We start from the raw sequence: 19,441 nt of genomic DNA, 5'->3' as shown, positions 1-19,441 counted from the left end.
CGTTGTGTGGACGGGTTAAGGATTAATTCGGATTAACGCAGCTAAATCCGAATTAAAGTCGTAGTGTAGACCAAGTCTAAGGCTAGCTCCAGCTTACACCAGCTTACAGCGGCTCAGCTGTACCGATGCACCTGCGCCACTGTAAGATCTATGCTGATTGGAGAGAGCTGTCCAGTCGACATAATTACTCCACTCCCAACGAGCGGCAGTAGCTATATCAGTGGGAGAAGCGCTGCGCACACACTAGCACTTATGTCGCTCGGGGGTGGAATATTCACACCCCTGAGCAACATAAGTGGTAGTGTAGACAGCCTTAGAAAACACTGTGGATTTTAAAAAAAATGCATCCCCAACAGTACATCAAATATTGGGGACACAACAGGGCAGATGCATGCTTTCAAAGGCCTGTGTCTTATTTCTCCTGGCCCTTATTCTGGGAAGCCTTGCAGCTGTGATGCACATTAGCAAGGGTTGTTCAATTACCCCCACCTCACCCCCAAATTCTCATTTCTACCAAAAATGGTTTCCCCATCCCAAGAGCGTGAGAGAGGAGATGGGGATATGATCTCACAGTATTCAATATCCATTCCCACCTACAGCCCCCATCCCCCTCCCCCAAGCATCTCCTCCTGCCCCCTTCTGCGAGTATTCCCCCAGTGGCCCCCTTCTCTGCCCCAGCCTCTCCCCATCCCCTTCTCTGAGTATCTCCCATACAGCTTCCTCCCAGCACCTGCCCTCTAAAGCCTCCTCGTCTCGCCCCTCCCCCGCCGTCTCACCCCTCCCCCCTCAGAGTACCTCCCCCCCGCCTTCTCTCCTCTGCTCCTGCAGGCCCCTCCCTTCTCTCTCTCACTCACTCACTCACTCAGGGCCCAGAGGACCCCTCTCTCGCCTGGGGTTGCCCTCCGCAGCGCCTGCTCGGCGGCGGTCTCCTCCTCTCTTAACCCTCCGCCGCCGGGCTCCCCGCTTTACCCCCGGGGTGAGGTCGGTGTGTACCAGCTGAGGGCGAGGTGTTGCCCGAGGCGGGGACCGCGGCGGGGCAGGCGGTTGGTGGGGCGGCCCCGACTCGTTGGGGTCCTGCGCGGCGGCGGCGGGTGGGTCGACTAGTCGGTGTCTCCTTCACTTCGTCCTCCAGTTCGAGCGGCCGCAGCCAGCGCGGTCTCCTCACGGCGAGACCCTCCCGGCTCCCCTCGGACAGCCCCGCCGGCCAGGTGACGGGGCCCCGCCTCGGGGCTGGGGTCGCGGGGCGGGGGGCTGTGTGAGTGGGGTGAGGTGGGGGCAGCCCACGCCCCTCTGGTCCCTCCCCGGGATCGAGCCCTGTCCCGCTTTGCCCTGCAGGGGAGTGGGCCACTTTCCTGGGAGCCCGGGCTGGGGCCGCGGCTGGGTACATGGGGGCGGCTGCGATGCCCGCTCAGAGCAGGGTGACGAGAGAGCCGGGCGGGCCGGCCGGCCGGCGTCCTAAGATGGCCGCGTTCACCTTGCAGCCGCGGCGTGTCTGGCTGGGCCTTTGCGCGGGGAGCCCGTTCCGTGCCAGGGCCTTTCCTCCCCGGGCCGTAGCGGGGCGGCCCTGGCCCCCGGTCCATGCTTAGAGAGACATCACTCACTCACTCACCCTTGAATGTTGGTTTTCCCCCCTCTTTGTAGATTCATTAGATTGGCCTAGCTATGACTTATCCTCCACCATGTTCCCCTCCGCCTCCGAGACGTAAGTAGGGAAAGAGTATAATTGTTGTAAGATTAGTAGCTGTATAAGGTTGGAAGGGGTGGATGAATACTGAACCCAGAGGGCTAACATCAGCCCAGCATTCTCCTCCAAAAGGCATCCGTCCTCGACAGGTCCAACCTTTTAGAATAAAATCCAGGCTTCCTAAAGTTGGTGTCAAGACAGTTTTTATTTTCCTAAAAATGCGATCCACCTTCTGACGTTTTAAAATTTACATCAGTCCTCTAAGGATTCCTCAAGGTGTCTTTAATATGAGGGTGTGAAGGAGTTAGACAGAATACCTTGAGGGAAAGGTGTACTGTGGTAACACTGTACACTAATTGTATTTCTTTAGGGTAGGTTAATAGTATTTTCTTATCTGGTTGTTAAATCACCAATTATCTTCCTTCTTTGGTAAAGAGAAAAACGTAATTTGGCTTTCTTGGGAGCAACAATTGTGACCCCATGTTTCCAGGAATGCACAGGGAAAAAGGGATAGCTTGAAGCCACAGATAAGGGTGGAGCTGCCATTTGCATCAGTCACAATCCAGAACAAGATTGTTCAAATAGTTGATTTCTCTTCATAAATTTACAGTTTGTAAGTGTCTAGGATTTACAAGTATAATGTTTAAAATCTACCTGGTTAATATTAATTTTTAGTAAAAGAAACTGACAATTTGAGACTGGATTGAAAAAAACTGCTTCTGACTTCACTTGGGTTGGTTTTTTTGGTTAATTGGAATGGAGGGCAGTGAAATAAAGAGTTGATGACAGACAGGGCTTAGCATTATTCTTTCATTGAATGTAGCGCATTACAGTAGGGTGACCAGATGTCCCGATTTTATAGGGACAGTCCTGATATTTGGGGCTTTTTTTTTAATATGGGCTCCTATTACCCCTTGTCCCGATATTTTCACACTTGCTATCTGGTCACCCTACATTACAGGAAAGATCGTTATAAAAGCATCAAGGACACATGTTAACCATTGGTCCCTCACTTGATCTGTACTGACATAAGATTAAAAATTACAGGCCTGCAGGTTAGATTGCATTTTAAGACAAGGGCAATATTTATGGTGGTATTCATGCAGTTAGTCACCTTTTATTTGCAGATAGGACATGTAACAAATATTTAGCAACTTATATGTACCAACCCAAATGTTTGTTACTGTAATTGAATTAGCATAATTTTCATAGTATCTTTCTAATCTGCAATTTTATTATAAATTATTTGCTACCTCCTCTAATAACTTCCCATGGCATCTGCATTGTTTAGCATAAATCTGATGCCATAGTATGAGACTGTCCTTTTGAATTTAAATTGTACTACACAAAAACAAAAGGCTTATTTACTTTATCACTGCCAAAATGTTTTGATGCTGAACGTTACTATAAAAATGAAATCAGACATAGTTTTTTCTTGGGTGGTGGTGGTTTGGAAGAAAGCCCCAAAATATGTGGCTTAACACTTTCTAGCTTTATTTTAAAACGCTAACCATTAACAAGAACTGTTGTAAGTCTGGCTGCCCAGTAGGCAGTAGGATGGAAAATAGCAACATTTCCTTTATTGTTTATATAGCTCAATCAGAACAACAGCTGTTCATTTCTAAACAATTGAAACATTTTCTAACTTTCTTTAAGGTGGTAACTAGTCTGCTATGGCAGCTTTTTAAAACTATATTTAAATTGGGTATTATAATTTGTAACTTGTTAATCAAAGCAATTTCAAGTGAGCTGTTAAAACATTCTTCTGTATGTATATGATCTGCTGTTTAATCTATAAATATTAATCACTCTTTTTAAAAGGGCAGGTAGAAACTGCTTCATTGCAATGCCGAGGTTATTCCACTTTTTATTAAGGACATCTAACTATTTTTCAGAATAATGAGCTGGCCTAGAACACTTACCTAAGGGATAGCTGGACTATAGGTGAACCTACTAAAATGAGATTTAGTTACACAGGTACACTTGACATATGTACTAACACCATAGAAAGGTAATGTTAAGTCCCAAAACAAAGTAGTATTGTGACTGTTATTTGTTCCTGAATATTGAATTTTCTCTTTACAATAGCAATTTCTGGTACTTAAAAATTACAAAGAAACATTCTGAAAAAGTGTGAGTTCTTGAACCTTGCTTTGATCCCATGTGCTTTAAGGCTCGCAGAGATTTCCAAAAATCAACATTGTGGAATTCCCATTTCTTCTGCAGGACTTGATTTACCCCTTAATTTTTTTTAAAGTGTGAGCTGCCCTGTTCATCTCAATAGGATGTTAGTCTTTGAAATCTAATGAATGACAATTTAGTGCCCTACTCTACAAAACAAAATGGAGGCATTGAATGTTCTGGCATACAGATTAGTAAAAATGTAAATTCCTTTGTACTCTTGCCTCAATAAGGAGGCAGACAGGTGGCATATTGGAGGCAGCTGGGTGTTAGTTCCTCATTAGAGACACCGTGAACTTAAATATTACATTTGTCTAAAATTTTATCTATTAACTTGTAACACAAGATCACTATAACTGAAGGAGATTAGAGAACTTTTCTCTTTGTTTGGATACTTTGTGCTTTTGACAGCACTTCTTGTCTAGTCAGTTTCACTGTTTCCCCTTTGTAGTTTCCTTTTTTGTTTTTGGCGCTTTCGCATGGGAGATAGGGTTATACAAACACTTCACATGTGAAAATATGACAATGTGACTATAGATTTCAAATTGACAATGGCCCTTTTTAAGGTCCTGGTTCTTTTCCGGTTGAAGTCTATGGGAAAGCTCCCACTGAAGGAGATAACAGCCTTGCATTGTGATGAGTTGTTGAAAGGGCAGTGATAGATAATCCTGAAGACCAACATGAGGAGTTGGGTGGTGGTGGGTGTTTGAAAGGGGTGAGTAGTAACCACATTAGAGTGACAAGTGTTCTAGGCGCCCCTAATCTGCCTAAGACTCCCAGGCTGAAGGAAGTCTTGCCAAAACTTTATTGTGCTTCTTCACCTATTTGACCTCACCTCAGTCTGTCCTCCATTGGCTTATAAAGGCTTAAGCTTTCTTACATTCCCCAAGAAAAGCCTTTATTTGACTCTTTCACTTTTCTGATAGCTCTCATTGGTTTGGGGGATCTCCACTTAGATCCCATCAACCTAACTTCTGTTACAGAAGTTGCTTCAGAGCAACATGGTGTGTTCTTCTGTTCACATTCCCTCTGCACTGCTCCCAACTCTTGCCAGCATGAGGAAGCGAGAGGTTGGACTACAGAATAGACCCAGCTCTCCCTTTTATAGTAAGGGGATGCATTAACTAGAGTAACTAGATTGGTCATTAAATACTTTTTAAAATATTAAAATAACAGCGATCTACAAATGTCACTAAAAATTGTGATAGAAGTGACATGGTGTTGTTAGCTTTAAAATATTTGGCTTCTTCACTGCAGAGTGTGGGATGTGTAGAGTTTCTATAAAGTTTATCAGAACAGTTGTTGAATTTAATAACCTTATTAGTGTTTTTGAATCTCTCTCTCCTTGAGTTAGATATCTGGTATTAAAACACAGGGCCAAGTATAGATGCGAACTAGATACACAATCCTGCATGTTTCCTTTAAAAAAAAAAAAGGGGGAAAAATCCTGTGGGGTCTTAACAAAAATATCTCATGGGAATCCTGATGAGTTTAGAGAGTCTGTTGATTTCATCACAATTTCCTACAACTTTCCAGGGCCCCAGTTTGGAATGGCATCTTTCTCCTCTGAAAGCTTTTGCAATTTCTGAAATATGGAGCATTTTACATTTTTAACTAAACATTGGGAAATCCATATTGGGATCTACATGGGGAGGAACTTTGGTAAACCCATGCCACTTTGAAATAGTCAGTATTCATTCTATGAAAATCTGTAGGTGTATCATGTACTGCTTTAGTTTGAGCCATCTGTTGTTAATTTGTCCTGTATATGAGTTCTTGTTGGAAGACACACTGGGTTTAGAATTAAAGATAGTTTATCTTTATGATATGTTTCAATATTAATATACCTGTTATTTCTATCTTTCCAGCTCCAATGGCGATCCCTCCATCATATGCAGATCTTGGCAAATCTGCCAGAGATATCTTCAACAAAGGCTATGGTAGGAATAATACTTTAAGAAAAATGCAATATAAAGAAATGTCACTTTGCTGAAGCACATAAAGCTAATATTTTTAATTTGCACATGTTCTGGAATGTTAATCTGTGTGTGCCTGTATACACTGGGATAAACTAATGGATTTAATTAAATTGGAGGGAGTTCATACAAGGGCAGCAAAATGGTTAGAGAGCTTGTGGGACTGACTTGAAGAAAAATCAGATAGACACACACACACACACATTGGCTAATTAAAAGTTAATAGATGGGAAACAAATATGTAAATATCTGTTGTAAACAGCAAGGAAGGAATGGGTTTTATAGTAGTACTCTAGGGAGGAAGGTGTGGTCTTGTAGTTAAGACAGTTGACTAGCAATCAAGAACTGATGTTCAAGTCCCAGCTCGTATGGCCTGGTCTACACTTGAAAGTTATCCTGGAATAATTGTTGGTTAGGTATGGGACTTTAATTATATCTGTTTAAAAAAAACCCCACATTGTATTGATGAACCCCCTAGAGTGGACACAGTTGTTATGACGTAAAGGTGCCATATACCGGTCGTTGTTTCCTGTGCTGTATTGGAATAGCTATACCAGTACAAAGCACTTTTTGTACTTGTATAACTGCATTCACACTTGTGGGGTTGTTCTGCTTTAAGCAGGTATAGTTAAAGCAACATGACTTTCTGTTATTAAAATGCCTGTGTGACCTTGGGGATCACATTGTAGGTCAGAATCTTGCAATGAGTTCCTGCTAGGCAGACCCCTGGAATCTCATGGACTTCATTGGTGCTCTGCAGAGCACAGAAGTCTGCCAGAGTTTATTGCAGGATTGGGGCCATAATCTGTGTGTTTCAGTTCCCAATCTTCTGCTTATATCATCTTTCTCTCTTTCCTCACACTCTTATTTATTTAGACTGTAATCTCTTCAGGGCAGAGACTGTCTTTTACTGTGCATTTGGACAACATATAGCACTATGAGACTAGTCTTGGCTGGGGCTTCTAGGTGCTGCTGTAATATCAAATATAAAAACTTTGAGGTCTGTTAGACTGTAGCTTAGAAACCTGTTGCTTGGGACATGTAATTGGACTTGACTAGATAACTGTGATAGGAAGCAACCTTACAGTGGCAAAGAAGTAGAGGATATGACTGATTATTGTGTGTGTATGACTTCTGATTATTTTAAAGCTGAATAAATCAACTTGTGTGGTGTGGACTCTTGTATTGAGCATCCTTCAGGAGGCTTCATGGGAGTGACTGTGTAAATCTCATCCTGTCAATATAAGAATGACATTTCTGAAAAAAAAACCCATACATCTAATTATTTGCTTCGTATAATATAAAGTACATCTAATTGTCAGAAGGGTGACAATATAAAAATGGCACATTCTTAAATTTACTCCCTTTGTGTATTTGGAACTGTATTTCCTAGTTTATTTGAGTCCTAACCTTTGTTAGCTCTGTTGACTCAGCAGTGCTATAGAATGAACTGTATTCTATTCTGGTTCACACATCAGCATAACATCAAGCTAAATTCTGACTGGAGAATCTTTTACTGGTGGCAGCATAAAAGCCAGAAAGGGCACAGCTTGTCTTTGAGAGGCACAGTTGAATTTGTGGAGTAGACAGAAACAAACTTTCATTTAGTTAACTGAGAGAATATCCCCTAGTAGTCATTGGTGTACAATAAACAGGCCTTCGCTATTCCTTTTTTTCACTTTAAAGTTTGAGAGAACCCTACTCAATTCAACACTGACTACAGATGTTTCAGCGTTCATAGGATTTATACTGCTCTCGTCAATGGCTGAAGTATTTTTTTTTTTTAAAAATTTTGTTGCTTAAACAAATGCAAACACTTTAAAGTTATTACAGTGTACTTTTTATCATCTTAAGGTTTTGGGCTGGTGAAACTGGACGTGAAAACAAAGTCTGCAAGCGGGGTGGTGAGTTTTAAATTCACAGTATTTTTGGTTAATGTGCTCTAATTTTCCTGCTTATCAAAGGGAACTTTTATGGACAAAGTTAGCTAGTTGACTGAATCCTTTGATAAGTGTTTGCTGTACACTGCTGTACAGAGGGCCATAGAGATCTGCAGCTCCAAACATAAATCACATTGCCATGTATGCTGACACGCAGTAGTCAGAAGTAGTTGTTCTGTTGTCTTTGTAAAGTTGTTAAGCAGGGTTTATTTTGGCTGTCACTCATTTTGTGTGTAAAAATGAACGAATAGCAGAACCATTTTTTAAAGGTAAAATTGATATCAGACCATATAGAAATTTAATTTAGTTTTCTTTGAATATTCTTTGTTTCTGTTTGTGCTCAATGTAAATCTCTCAAGATCCTGGTAGTACTGCTGAAAAGGATCTGGGAGTTGTAGTGGATCGCAAATTGAGTCAACAATGAGATGCAGCTGTGAAAAAGGCTAATACCATTCTGGGGTGTATTAACAGCAGTATTGTATGTAAAATATAGGAAGTAACTGTCCTGCTCTATTTGTCATTGGTAAGGCATCAGTGGAATATTGTTTCCAGTTCTAGGGGCCACATTTTAAGAAAGATATGGACAAATTGGAGAGAGTCCAGAAGAGCAACAAAAATGATTAAAAGGTTAAGAGAACCTGACCTATGAGGAAAGGTTAAAAAAACTGGACATGTTAAGTCTTGAAAAAGGAAGGCTGGGGTGGGATCGGGGAGACCTGATAAATCTTCAAATATGTTAATGGCTGTTGTAAAGAGAATGGTGATCAATTGTTCTCCATGTTCACTGAAGGTAGGACAAGAAGTAATGGGCTTAATCTGCAGCAAGGGAGATTTAGGTTAGATATTAGGAAGGGTAGTTGAGCTCTAGAATAGGCTTCCAAGGGAGATTGTGGAATCTCCATCATTGGAGGTTTTGAAAAACACTTATCAGGGATAGTCTGTAATTACTTGGTCCTGCCACAGTGCAGGTGGCTGGACTTGATGACTTCTTGAGGTCCCTTCCAGCCCTACATTTCTATAAATCTGATTCCATACAATTGAACATTGAAACAACAGTTTCACCAGTCACTTCGACCCCTGACACTGACCAATGCTGGATTCTTGAGCAGGAGACACATTGTTCAGTATTTTACCCCGGGGGATATTTCTTTCTGAATCAGCAGAATAGTTTACAAACTGAAGAATGAAGGTTGATGGCCATTGTGGTGTCATACTAATTATATTTCATGAAAATGTCTAACCTTTTAAACATCTTACTAAAGCCTGGTCTACACCAAAAAGTTTTGCTGACATAGCTTTGTTGGTTAGGTGTGTGTGTGGGTGCATGGGGAAATCACACTCTTGATTAACATGGCTATGCTGGCAAAAGCCTTAGGATAGATAGCTGTATCGGCAGAAAAAGTCCTTTGGTACAGATTATTCCTTTTGGGGGAACAGGTTCAAGCTGTACCAGAAAAAGAAGCGCGCTCTCTCCCCCCCCCCCCCCCCCCCCAACTAGTGCTCTCCTGGTATAGATATATTGGCAAACCCTCTTAAGTGTAGATAAGGCATAAGCTATTTATCACTAATAGTCTTCAGCCTTTAGTTGCTGTCTTGATTTATGGAATCACAGCCTGCCTTAAATAGTAGGTATTCCTTAAAGAAAAAGGTGACCGCTACAGGCAAATGGGCTTCTGCGTAACTTGAATTCCAGTTTTTTCTTCCCTTGTTTACTAGGGACTGCTGCCATGTCTGGAATGCTGTGTTTTGCACAGACATCTAGTGGCTAAATAATATGCTGCAAGTAAACATCACTCAGTCAAAGTTAATTTTTCATATAAAGCTACCTACATTTAATAAATTAAGTTTGTTGTCTTAACTAAGGTAAATCTTTAGCAACAAATTCTGGCATTTATATACATCCTTTATCTACAGGAAATCTAGATATTCCTTCAGTGTATGGTGAGATTGATACAATACTCCTGAATTGTTTGGTTTAAATATAGTCTTCTCATAAAACGAATGCTCCCTCTAGTAGTAGTAGTAGTAAATGCATATAGTACCTTAAGGAGTGGATAGCTAATTCTAGTGGGCGTAGGGGGAAACAGGGCTTGTCTACATGGTGCATCAGTGCACATTAAAGGAGTGTGAATTCTAAAGCACACCAATGTGTTGCATATTAACTGGCCCAGATAGACCCTGCTGGCATGAAATAAAAGTTCCCTAATATGCTCAAGCAGGGTCTACCTGGGCCAGTTAGTGTGCAACATGTTGGTGTGCTTTTGAATTCACACCCATCTAGTGTGCACTGCTGCACCATATAGACAAACCCACAGCCAGACATATCTTGGGTCAAGATTTTGACTTAATTTTTTTTTTTTTAAATTAAAGACCATCAGAAATTTTTCCATACAATTAATAAAATGGAGTGGAAAGACTGTTTAACAAATATTCCCTGCAGCAGTTGCTAGCCAAACACTTCAGCATTGTGCCCATGTTTATTTTTAGATTTTCAAAATTTGGTAGATATTGACTAGCCTTTCCATTCTCCAAGAAGAGAGATGCAAAAAGGATAAGTAGCGAGAGGCAACTAGTGTTTATAACTTTCAGTTTTAATAACTAAGGTGCTGTTTGTAATATAAATAACTGCAATGTTTATTTTAAAATAACTTAGCGTAACAGTTACACATTGAGAGTCCTGAATCTAAAAAATATAATTCTGTGTAAGGAATGGAATTCTGTTAATAAACTTACTATCAGTTAATGTCACAGTCTCCCTATATAATTATATTTTTACTTGGGAGTCCTGACTCACTCGTGTGGCTATTAAAATCCTTAGTTAAGAACCAATGGACTAGTGCTGCCCTTTTGTCTAGAGACTTATGTTCAAATCATTTCTTGATTGTAACTGTAAAATTTCTTCTTCTAGTCCCTGAATATTTATTTATTTTTTAAAATGTATATGTAGAGCCATCTCACAATTGTAGCATGATAGTGTCTCTTTGGGCACTATTGATTGGAATAGCAATAGTATTATATGAGGATTGCAGCATGTTGGCAGAGTTGTCTGGGATGCTGTCTGCATTGTGCCTGGCTCTGATCAGTGATATTAGTCCCTTCAATAATATGAGCACCAAACTTCTCTGTACTTGTAATAAATTTTTTTCTGCTTTTTAAGGAAACAATGACTTGAAACAAATTGCTTCAGAAAGAAGGGTAAAGCATGAACTACACTGAATAGTATAGTTCAATTGCTTAGAGCACAATGGACTTCCTTGCTTGGAATTGAGTTTTACATTTCTGAACTGTCGTATCAGCGCACACACTGCCATTTCCTGGTTAAGTTTGAAAATCTGGAAGATCCTTTTTAGCAAATTGTTACAAAAGGGGGTGGGTATAATTCAAACTGGTTGAACAGGACAATGCTACCTTACAGTTGTTTACATGGTTTAGTTTTTTAAGTTTAAAAAAAAAAGATACCTTTTACCATGTGAGACTTTCTGGGATGTGTGCAACTCAGGAATAACCTATACTGTCTTATTAGGAATTCACAACAGCTGGTTCATCAAACACAGACACAGGGAAAGTGAATGGGAGCTTGGAGACCAAATACAAATGGGCTGAGTATGGTCTGACTTTCACAGAAAAATGGAACACAGATAACACTCTGGGAACAGAAATTGCGATTGAAGATCAGGTAACAGATTGACGTACTACTTGTATTTAATTTTTTCACTTAACCAGTAGATCTGAGCTAATAGCTTTTGTTCCCCTAATTAGATTGCCAAAGGTTTGAAGCTGACATTTGACACAACTTTCTCACCAAACACAGGGTAAGAGTTTTGTTTTTGTTAAGAGAACTTTTTGGCATGTTAAGGGGAATAACTTTGCATGTAAAGGTCAAATGAATATTTAATAGGTTAATATAACTTTGTGAATGAAGAGTATGTATATGGCTTGAATTTGGTGGCTCAAAACTACTGCTGTTAATCCAGGCTGTTACATTTGAATGTGGCTCCTTGGAGCACTGATGCAAAATTTCTTACTCCTTAACAAGATAGTTGGCACCCTAATGAGAGAATTGGATTTGTTAGAATAGTACTCAGGGCTCTGCTTGCACAAATATAAGAGAATACTTTATTGGGAGATTGGGGTGGGATAAGGAAGTAAAGAAGTTTCTTCATTCTTTAGTCTTCAAATGTATAATTCTTGTGTTTTCTGAAACTTTCTCATGGGCTGTTGCATTTTGGTTCCATGACTGGTCAGTTATGTCTTGCCCAGACTTGACACCTATTCTCTAATGGCCTTTGTGTGCCTACTGCAGGTTAAGTAGTAAAAATTAGACTGATAGTAGAGGATGAAGCCTTTTTAAAAAATAATTTCTTTGCTTCAGGAAGAAAAGTGGCAAAATTAAGTCCTCTTATAAACGTGAATGCGTAAATCTTGGTTGTGATGTTGACTTTGATTTTGCTGGACCTGCGATCCATGGCTCCGCTGTCGTTGGTTACGAGGGCTGGCTTGCTGGTTATCAGATGACATTTGATAGTGCCAAATCAAAGCTGACAAGGAATAACTTCTCTGTGGGTTACAAAACTGGAGACTTCCAACTGCACACTAACGTGTGAGTATTAAAATACTGTATTTGAGAAGCTTGTAGTAAGAGTATTCAGAAGCTTCAAATTCTGAATTAATAGCACTTGTTTGTGAAAGTGTCAAATATGCTCTGTGTGAGAGAATCTCGTACAGAATTAACCAGGGTAACACATGAGATTTTCTTTACCTGATCAGTAATTACTTCTATACCTCTTTTTTCTAAGTTTAGTGTTTATAGCTTGTTTTCTAACTACTTTGTTACATGAAGTAATTTCTGTAATATATACATTGTAGTTTGCAAAATATAGAAAGCAATACTGAAAGTGTTGTATTTACAAAGTAGACTGAAGTACTTGTCCCCTCCTTGCGATTGGGAAAACTGCATTACAATAATACAGTTGTTCCCTGTGATCTCTTACAGGAAATAGTTATTAGCAATTACAGTTGGCATGATATTGTTACAATAAATATGCTTTGCCAGTGCTTTTAATTCTTAGGCCCTTTCCTTTAGCCCTGAAAGGGAACTTTAACATAAGACGCACTTAAATTTATGAAATCTAACCATACATGGCAAAGCATATAGTTTTTGTGTTTTCTCACCTTCCTGCTGACTTCTCAGGCTGAATGATTGTGATAATGGTGCATTACTGGTGTCTCAGTGATGTTAACTTAAATCTGCATGGTGTTAAGGTAGGAAGCAACTTACTTATATTCACTGGAGTCAAATCACACACTTGCGCACCCCCCCTCTTTCTAAAAAAGGAGGAGAAGAGGGGGAATTTTAACCAGGATTGTTCAGACTTGCAGTGAACTGCTTTCAAAGTTTATTAAAAGATTTGAAAATGGTATTGCTTTTCTAGAATAAAATGTCCTTTGACCTTTTTCTTAACAGTAATACTATAATGCTACTTAGAAACGTTGTTTCCAGTAACCACAAGATTATTCTGAATATTTGCCTCTGATTTATAACTTGCATGTCTGTATCAAACATTTCATATTCCATTAGTTTCAGAACTAAACAGAGGTTTTTGCCATGAACTCAATGGAGCCAGGATTTTGGGGGGAGGGATAGCTCAGTGGTTTGAGCATTGTCCTGCTAAACCCATGGTTGTGAGTTCAATCCTTGAGGGGGCCATTTAGGGATCTGGAGCAAAAATCTGTCTGGGGATTGGTCCTGTTTTGAGCTGGGGGTTGGACTAGTTGACCTCCTGAGCTCCCTTCCAATCCTGATATTCTATGAAGGAGGAATTTACCTAGAGTATTTATGAGCTTAATTGTGCAAGTGAATATATTAGTATCACCCGTAGCAATATAATTATTGGAGTAAGCTTCTTTCATGGACTCTGCTAAAGTACCTCATTCTGCCTTGCAAACTACATTTATGTGCCCTCCTTTTTAATGTCTTATAATGGAAAAATAAATTAGTGTTATGTTTAAAATACAAAAAATATCCCCAGGTGAGTAAAACTTTAAAAGCTAAATATAAGTGTAGGACTTTATATTTTATACACATAAACCTGTAATTTAATTTCACTTGCAAATATCTTGCAGCAATGATGGGTCAGAATTTGGTGGCTCAATTTACCAGAAAGTGAGCGACAGTCTTGATACTGCTGTAAATCTAGCTTGGACAGCAGGCAGCAACAGCACTCGTTTTGGCATTGCAGCTAAATACCAGTTGGATTCCACTGCTTCCATCTCTGTAAGTATGGCTTTAAGCTTCCTCTTGCTCTGTGTAAATATACAACTGGATATCTTTTATAGTAGTATACATATTCTGTATTGATATGGAAGGGTCAAGAAGTATGCCAGTTACTCTTCTGTATCACTAATGTAAAGGTCTGTGATAGCCCAGATGTTAACAACTAAATCTTGTAAAGTATGTGACTTTAGTTACATACCACAAAGTAACTGTGATTTACTTTTTCTACAGAAAGTCTTCTTACTATGCCTATAGTAACACAATTCAGTGCCTTACACATTACATTAAATCACTCTAGAGAGGTAGTTCAGACACTTTTTCAGATTACTGCACTGGGTTCCCATGCTGAGAACTCTCCTGTAACAGTCAGCACCCTATTCACAATAGAGCTTGGCTTGCTCTAGTTTAACTTCAGTTTTGAAGTGGGTCGTGTCAGTGCAACAGATGTCATTGGGTCTAGAATAAGAGTCTTGCAAACCTGAACTTCTAGTGCTGGTGCACATACTATTGATTGAGAGCATTACAATGATGGTTAGTATAGAAATGTACCAGCCCAGTAAAACTAAATGGCCATTCCTTGATTTGAGTGAATCAATGAAATTCTGTTTCTTCAACGAATACTATTAGATGTTGTGGCTTGTTCTGATAGAGTTCATCTCGGAAGCATAAAAAAAAAAGGGTGAATTGGCTCTCTTCCTAGAAAGGTCCTAAACAAACATTTCATGTAACAGGGATTGTGTTGGAATGTGGTTTGAAAGGTAAATTTCTGCCTGCCCACTCAAACTATGTATTATTTTCCCTCTGGGATAAGAAGGGTATTTGCGTGTGTTTTTTTTGCGGGGGAGGGGAGTAGTGTATCCAGTAAATATAAAGATACTGCAAAATATAAACTGGCTTTAATTTTGTGATGTCTGTTCTTGTTGACACCTATTATAGTCACTACAGGATTATAAGAAAGAACTTTCTTTCATGGTTTTCTTTGAATTGCTGTTTCTTACTCAGTTTTTTATTTTGTTGCAGGCAAAAGTGAACAACTCTAGTTTAGTTGGAGTGGGTTACACCCAGACCCTGAGGCCAGGTAAATGTTTTATAAATGAATCACTTCGCTGCAATCATGCATTCCTAGGTATTATGCATGGAACTGCTGTTTGAAATATTATCTCTACACTCATATGCCAGTTAAAGTAGATGGCTTCTCTCTTCAGAATGACTATCTCTGCAGTCTTTCTCCCTTTCAATCTATATTGGAGGCTAATTCGTACTTGGACAGTTTCATATACCATAAACTAAAACTCCTACTGAGTTTGAGTTTTGCTTGGCTAAATCCAATGGCATTTCTGGAATATTTAGGGCTAAGTGTGTCCTCCATTTTGTTTTCCAGTAGGATGGATTTCAGATGTGTTCCTAACTTTCAATGCGGTGTTATGCTGCTATGACAACAAGCAAGCTCTAGTAATCTTAATTTAACCAAAACATTTTTGTTGGTAGTATCCTGGAAGGTCTAACCATCATTCATAGAAAATGTCCAGTTGTTATCTGGCTGGTATCCATTAATCAACTTCTTACAGCAGAGTGAAAGAACTATTTGGTTTTGTTTTTTGAAGACCTGATTCACATTAAAACTATTATGAAGATATTAAGCAAGTGCAGTAATTTACACATCCTTTGATCACCAGCTAACACAGTTTATCTGTGTTCAGTTAATACCTTGGTAACAATTTTCTCAGTGATTGTCCATTTGTGCTGTTTGTTTAAATCACTGGTTATAAAACATGATAGTGAATAACTAAATCATTAACACACCAGACTTATGTGAGGAAAAACCTGACCTGTTTTTGGTCTTGGGTTGAGCAGCTTCTGTCCAAATAGCATTAACACCATATACACGATGGGGCTGTCTTGTGGAGCGAACTCATTCAGCATAGTTTTGTTTCAGAAACGAAGCAACTTCTGGTTTAGAAAACCGTTAACTGCTAGTGTATTAAAATATATTGGGACTCATCTCTCTGACTAGGAAATAAGTCCTCTCTTAACTTTGCGATTGGCAAGAAGAGATAATGCCTCTCAAAATTTCGGTTGCATACCTTGGATGATTGCAGCTGCTGCTTTTGTGGGGGGGAGGATGAAATCCTAGGACAAGCACACCAGCAGAAGGAGGAAGATGGCTCTTTCTGTTCTTAAAAACTAAGGAAATTCCCAGACAAAAGTCTGTTCGTATCCATAACTTAAAGATAAAAATCCTTTCAGATTTTTTTTTTCTCCTTTTTCAGTTTGCAAAAACGCATAAGAAAATTTAGAGTTTGGAATTTCTCATTAGTTTTTAATCCTAACACTTCATGCGTGCAGTTAAAGGTAGCTGAGCTGCTCTTAGTCTGCTCCATATCTGAGAAACCCAGACTGCTTTATCCATCCATTTACAAACACTGTGTTATCAGACACTACTAAAAATAGAATGCTTTATTCTTAACTGCCTCCGGGTTGTGCCTTCTTTACTCAGCAAACTATTTTACTATATTCATACTGTTTTCCTAATCAGGAACTGGTAGTCACTCCTCCACTCCTTATTAAGGGCCTGATTCTGTCTAATATAGAGGGTTCCTTATAGCTCTATGTGCAAGTGCATGATCCAGGTGACAGATAGAGCATGTGTACAATGGAGACATCAAACCAATTATAAACCAGGGCTGTGTAGGGCACACTTACAAATGGAAAGCTTTATAAGTACATTGGCTGTTCATATTGCATGCACAGGCTGGAGGATCTTTTTCTAAATCTGTGATCCAAAACACCACTATGTCGTGGGGGGAGGGGAAGGAGTACACCAGGGAAGTTAGAATTGTTAAGTGGGGGGACAGAGTTGATATAACTTAGTATTTAGTTGTTCTGTATTTCCAAATATTTGGGTTTCTTGTAGATTTTTAACCTTACAGGTGACTTGCAATCAATTGAAAAAAAAGGGCTTTTTCCTGTGTGCTGCTTTCTGATGCATTAAGAAGGCCTGAAAAGTTTTTGGTTTCTGAGTTGCTTCAAAATGCTTTCTGGATCTCAGATTAGAGAGAGTTATAAATCCACCCTTTTATGTTAGCATTCCTTTGTTCTGATCAAGGTTTTGGGGCAGAGAGTGGAATCTAAATAACTTTCAGTATTTGGGATCTTCATTTGATTTTATTAGGGTAGTCAGAAGGGACTCAGTAGCTTACTGAATCTGGTGTCTTTCCCTACTGAGACTCTTGTGGGCTCAGACAAAAGAATACTTGACTTCTAGATTCTTTCTCTCTGTTAGGGGGATAGTTTTAGTCAATGCAAATGAAAATAAGACGGTCTCTTTCATTCTTCACTGTCTTCCTCCAAAGGTCTTATCTCTGATTTTACTGGTTGCTGATAGCTCTCTAAACAGCTAGGATTAAGGTAGCTTCATTCTCAAAATTGCACTTTTTTTCCCCCTCATGTTTATGGAAGTTGTTGTTTTGTTTGGGCAAAAATACATCTTGTGCAGTATCTCTAATCCTACCTCTAAGAGGGGGGGGAAAAGCCATCATCGCACTTTTCCCAAATGGCTATCTCATGTACATAGCATATTTTTCTGTGTGCGAGCTATAATGCGTGAAAGGGCTCATTTCCATATTAGTTTGAGTAAATAAATGATCTCATAAGTCCAATATATAAAATGTGATACTTATATAGAATTTGCATGGTTTTTTTAGTTCTGTGTGAAGCAGTTGCATTTTATGTGCCCCCAGATAGTCATTTGGTACCTACAATTGTTGTTCAGCTTAATTTTGTACAACTTTCTTTTAAAAGCTGAATGGAGTTGATGTACGTAAGTGGAAATTGCTTTAGAAACTTGCTTTACTATTACTACCTGGGAAAGTAATTACAATTTAACTTGGACTTGTGATGAAACAAAGAATTGCTGATTGACACAATAGTTAGCACTTTCAGATTACATGTTAACACAGGATTGTTTTAATCTTACAGGTGTGAAGCTTACACTCTCCGCCCTGGTAGATGGGAAGAGCATCAATTCTGGAGGTCATAAACTTGGTCTTGGTCTGGAGTTGGAAGCTTGAAACAGCCGAAGAAACTGCTGCAAGGAAGGGATATCAGAAGAATTTGGCCTTAAAAATGTATTTCCAGTGTGATCAGCAGGCTTTTTTTCCCAAGAGGGATGACCTAGAACAAGAGCTGTATTCAAAGTATTTTAGACAGTTACTTGTTAGCTGGTTTCTAGTTAAATTGGTTACCTATCTAGTTATCAATTCTGCATTAGTGCAGTCACTTATACATTATTTAAATGTATTTAACTGTTTAATGCGCTACCCACAAATAATGAAATAGACCTTTATGAAAACTGTACAATTGTGTGCATGTTTGTTTTTATGTTCCTTTTAACATTTTGATATTGCCATTGAATGAGAAATGGATCAGTGGATGTTTTGAAATGAGGTCAGCAATTTTGTTAAATCACCTTAATTAGAAATACCTTTGGTATCCCAAGACAACTCAAATTATGAATAAAACAAATACACACACATATTTGTGCCTCCAAATATTTTAAGAGTTTAGCTATTGATAGGGCTCAGTGAGCTTTAGTTTACTTATAAAATCATTGTAGTGCCACACACCTTAGTCATCAGTGATCGCGAGCTTCCGTTATGGGCCCAGTCCTTTTGACCCATGTTGAAGCAAGCAGGTTTCTGCTGAGGACGATTGGATGGGAACTCCTTTAGGAGCCAGTGAACCTCACCCCTTGATCTATTGCTGTGGTACGACAAGGCCCTCTTTCTGTATTCTCCAGTTCTCCTGTCCCTCCATGGACCAAGTGCATTTTGTCCAGTACTCTGTGCCTACTGGTCTGGAGAGTACAATACACTCACTGCACCGTCTGACTTGAAAAATGCCCCCTACATCTCCCACTAGTGTCTGGCTGCAGAGTGGAGGCCCACTCAGTACAATCAACTGGCCATGTGAGCAGGACTATGCTAAGCTTCTATTTAGAATGTGTGAAAGATACAGTGATTTACTTTAATCCTTAGAGTGAGAAATAGAAGATAAAGTTTGCATTTTTCTTTTGATGTTACAGTTCTTTGCAAGTATCAGTGATTAAATGTGGTAACTCCTGAAGTTGTTGCAGTAATGCAAGTGCTAAAAAGATTTCCTAGGTATTAGAATACAGCTCCAAGTGGAAGAGAACCTTTCTAGAAGGGATACTGGAAATGCATGTGCAGTGATCCTCCTAACATGGAGATGCAAAGACTGACTTTAAGGTCACAATTCTAGTTCTGAATTTGGGGACTTATAAATAAGGTAAAATATATATACATATATTTAGAAAATGCAGTCACATGCTGCTAAAGAGACATCTCCCGTTCAGGGGGGCTGTCTC

General features: G+C 39.5%; 1 protein-coding gene across 1 annotated transcript; it reads left to right on the top strand.

Moving 5' to 3' along the window:
• Nucleotides 1–1,064: 1,064 nt before the first annotated feature.
• LOC112106596 (voltage-dependent anion-selective channel protein 2) lies at nt 1,065–18,221 on the top strand. Its single transcript, XM_024199936.3, has 10 exons — nt 1,065–1,208; nt 1,642–1,702; nt 5,734–5,805; nt 7,696–7,745; nt 11,305–11,457; nt 11,541–11,593; nt 12,154–12,381; nt 13,905–14,055; nt 15,076–15,133; nt 18,034–18,221. Exons 2-10 carry the CDS (start codon nt 1,663–1,665, stop codon nt 18,123–18,125), a joined length of 897 nt encoding a protein of 298 aa, XP_024055704.1. The 5' UTR covers nt 1,065–1,208; nt 1,642–1,662; the 3' UTR covers nt 18,126–18,221.
• Nucleotides 18,222–19,441: the final 1,220 nt, after the last annotated feature.

This window comes from Terrapene carolina, unplaced genomic scaffold, assembly GCF_002925995.2.
Source record: "Terrapene carolina triunguis isolate 2854851 unplaced genomic scaffold, T_m_triunguis-2.0 Scaffold148, whole genome shotgun sequence".
NCBI classification, from domain to species: domain Eukaryota; kingdom Metazoa; phylum Chordata; order Testudines; family Emydidae; genus Terrapene; species Terrapene triunguis.
This window is presented reverse-complemented; position numbering and strand designations above follow the sequence as displayed.

Coding starts and splice junctions, on each gene's coding strand:
- LOC112106596 (XM_024199936.3), top strand. CDS start 1,663: ATGACTTATCCTCCACCATGTTCCCCTCCGCCTCCGAGAC. Junction 11,458..11,540: donor AAATTGCGATTGAAGATCAG/GTAACAGATTGA, acceptor TCCCCTAATTAG/ATTGCCAAAGGTTTGAAGCT. Junction 14,056..15,075: donor ATTCCACTGCTTCCATCTCT/GTAAGTATGGCT, acceptor ATTTTGTTGCAG/GCAAAAGTGAACAACTCTAG.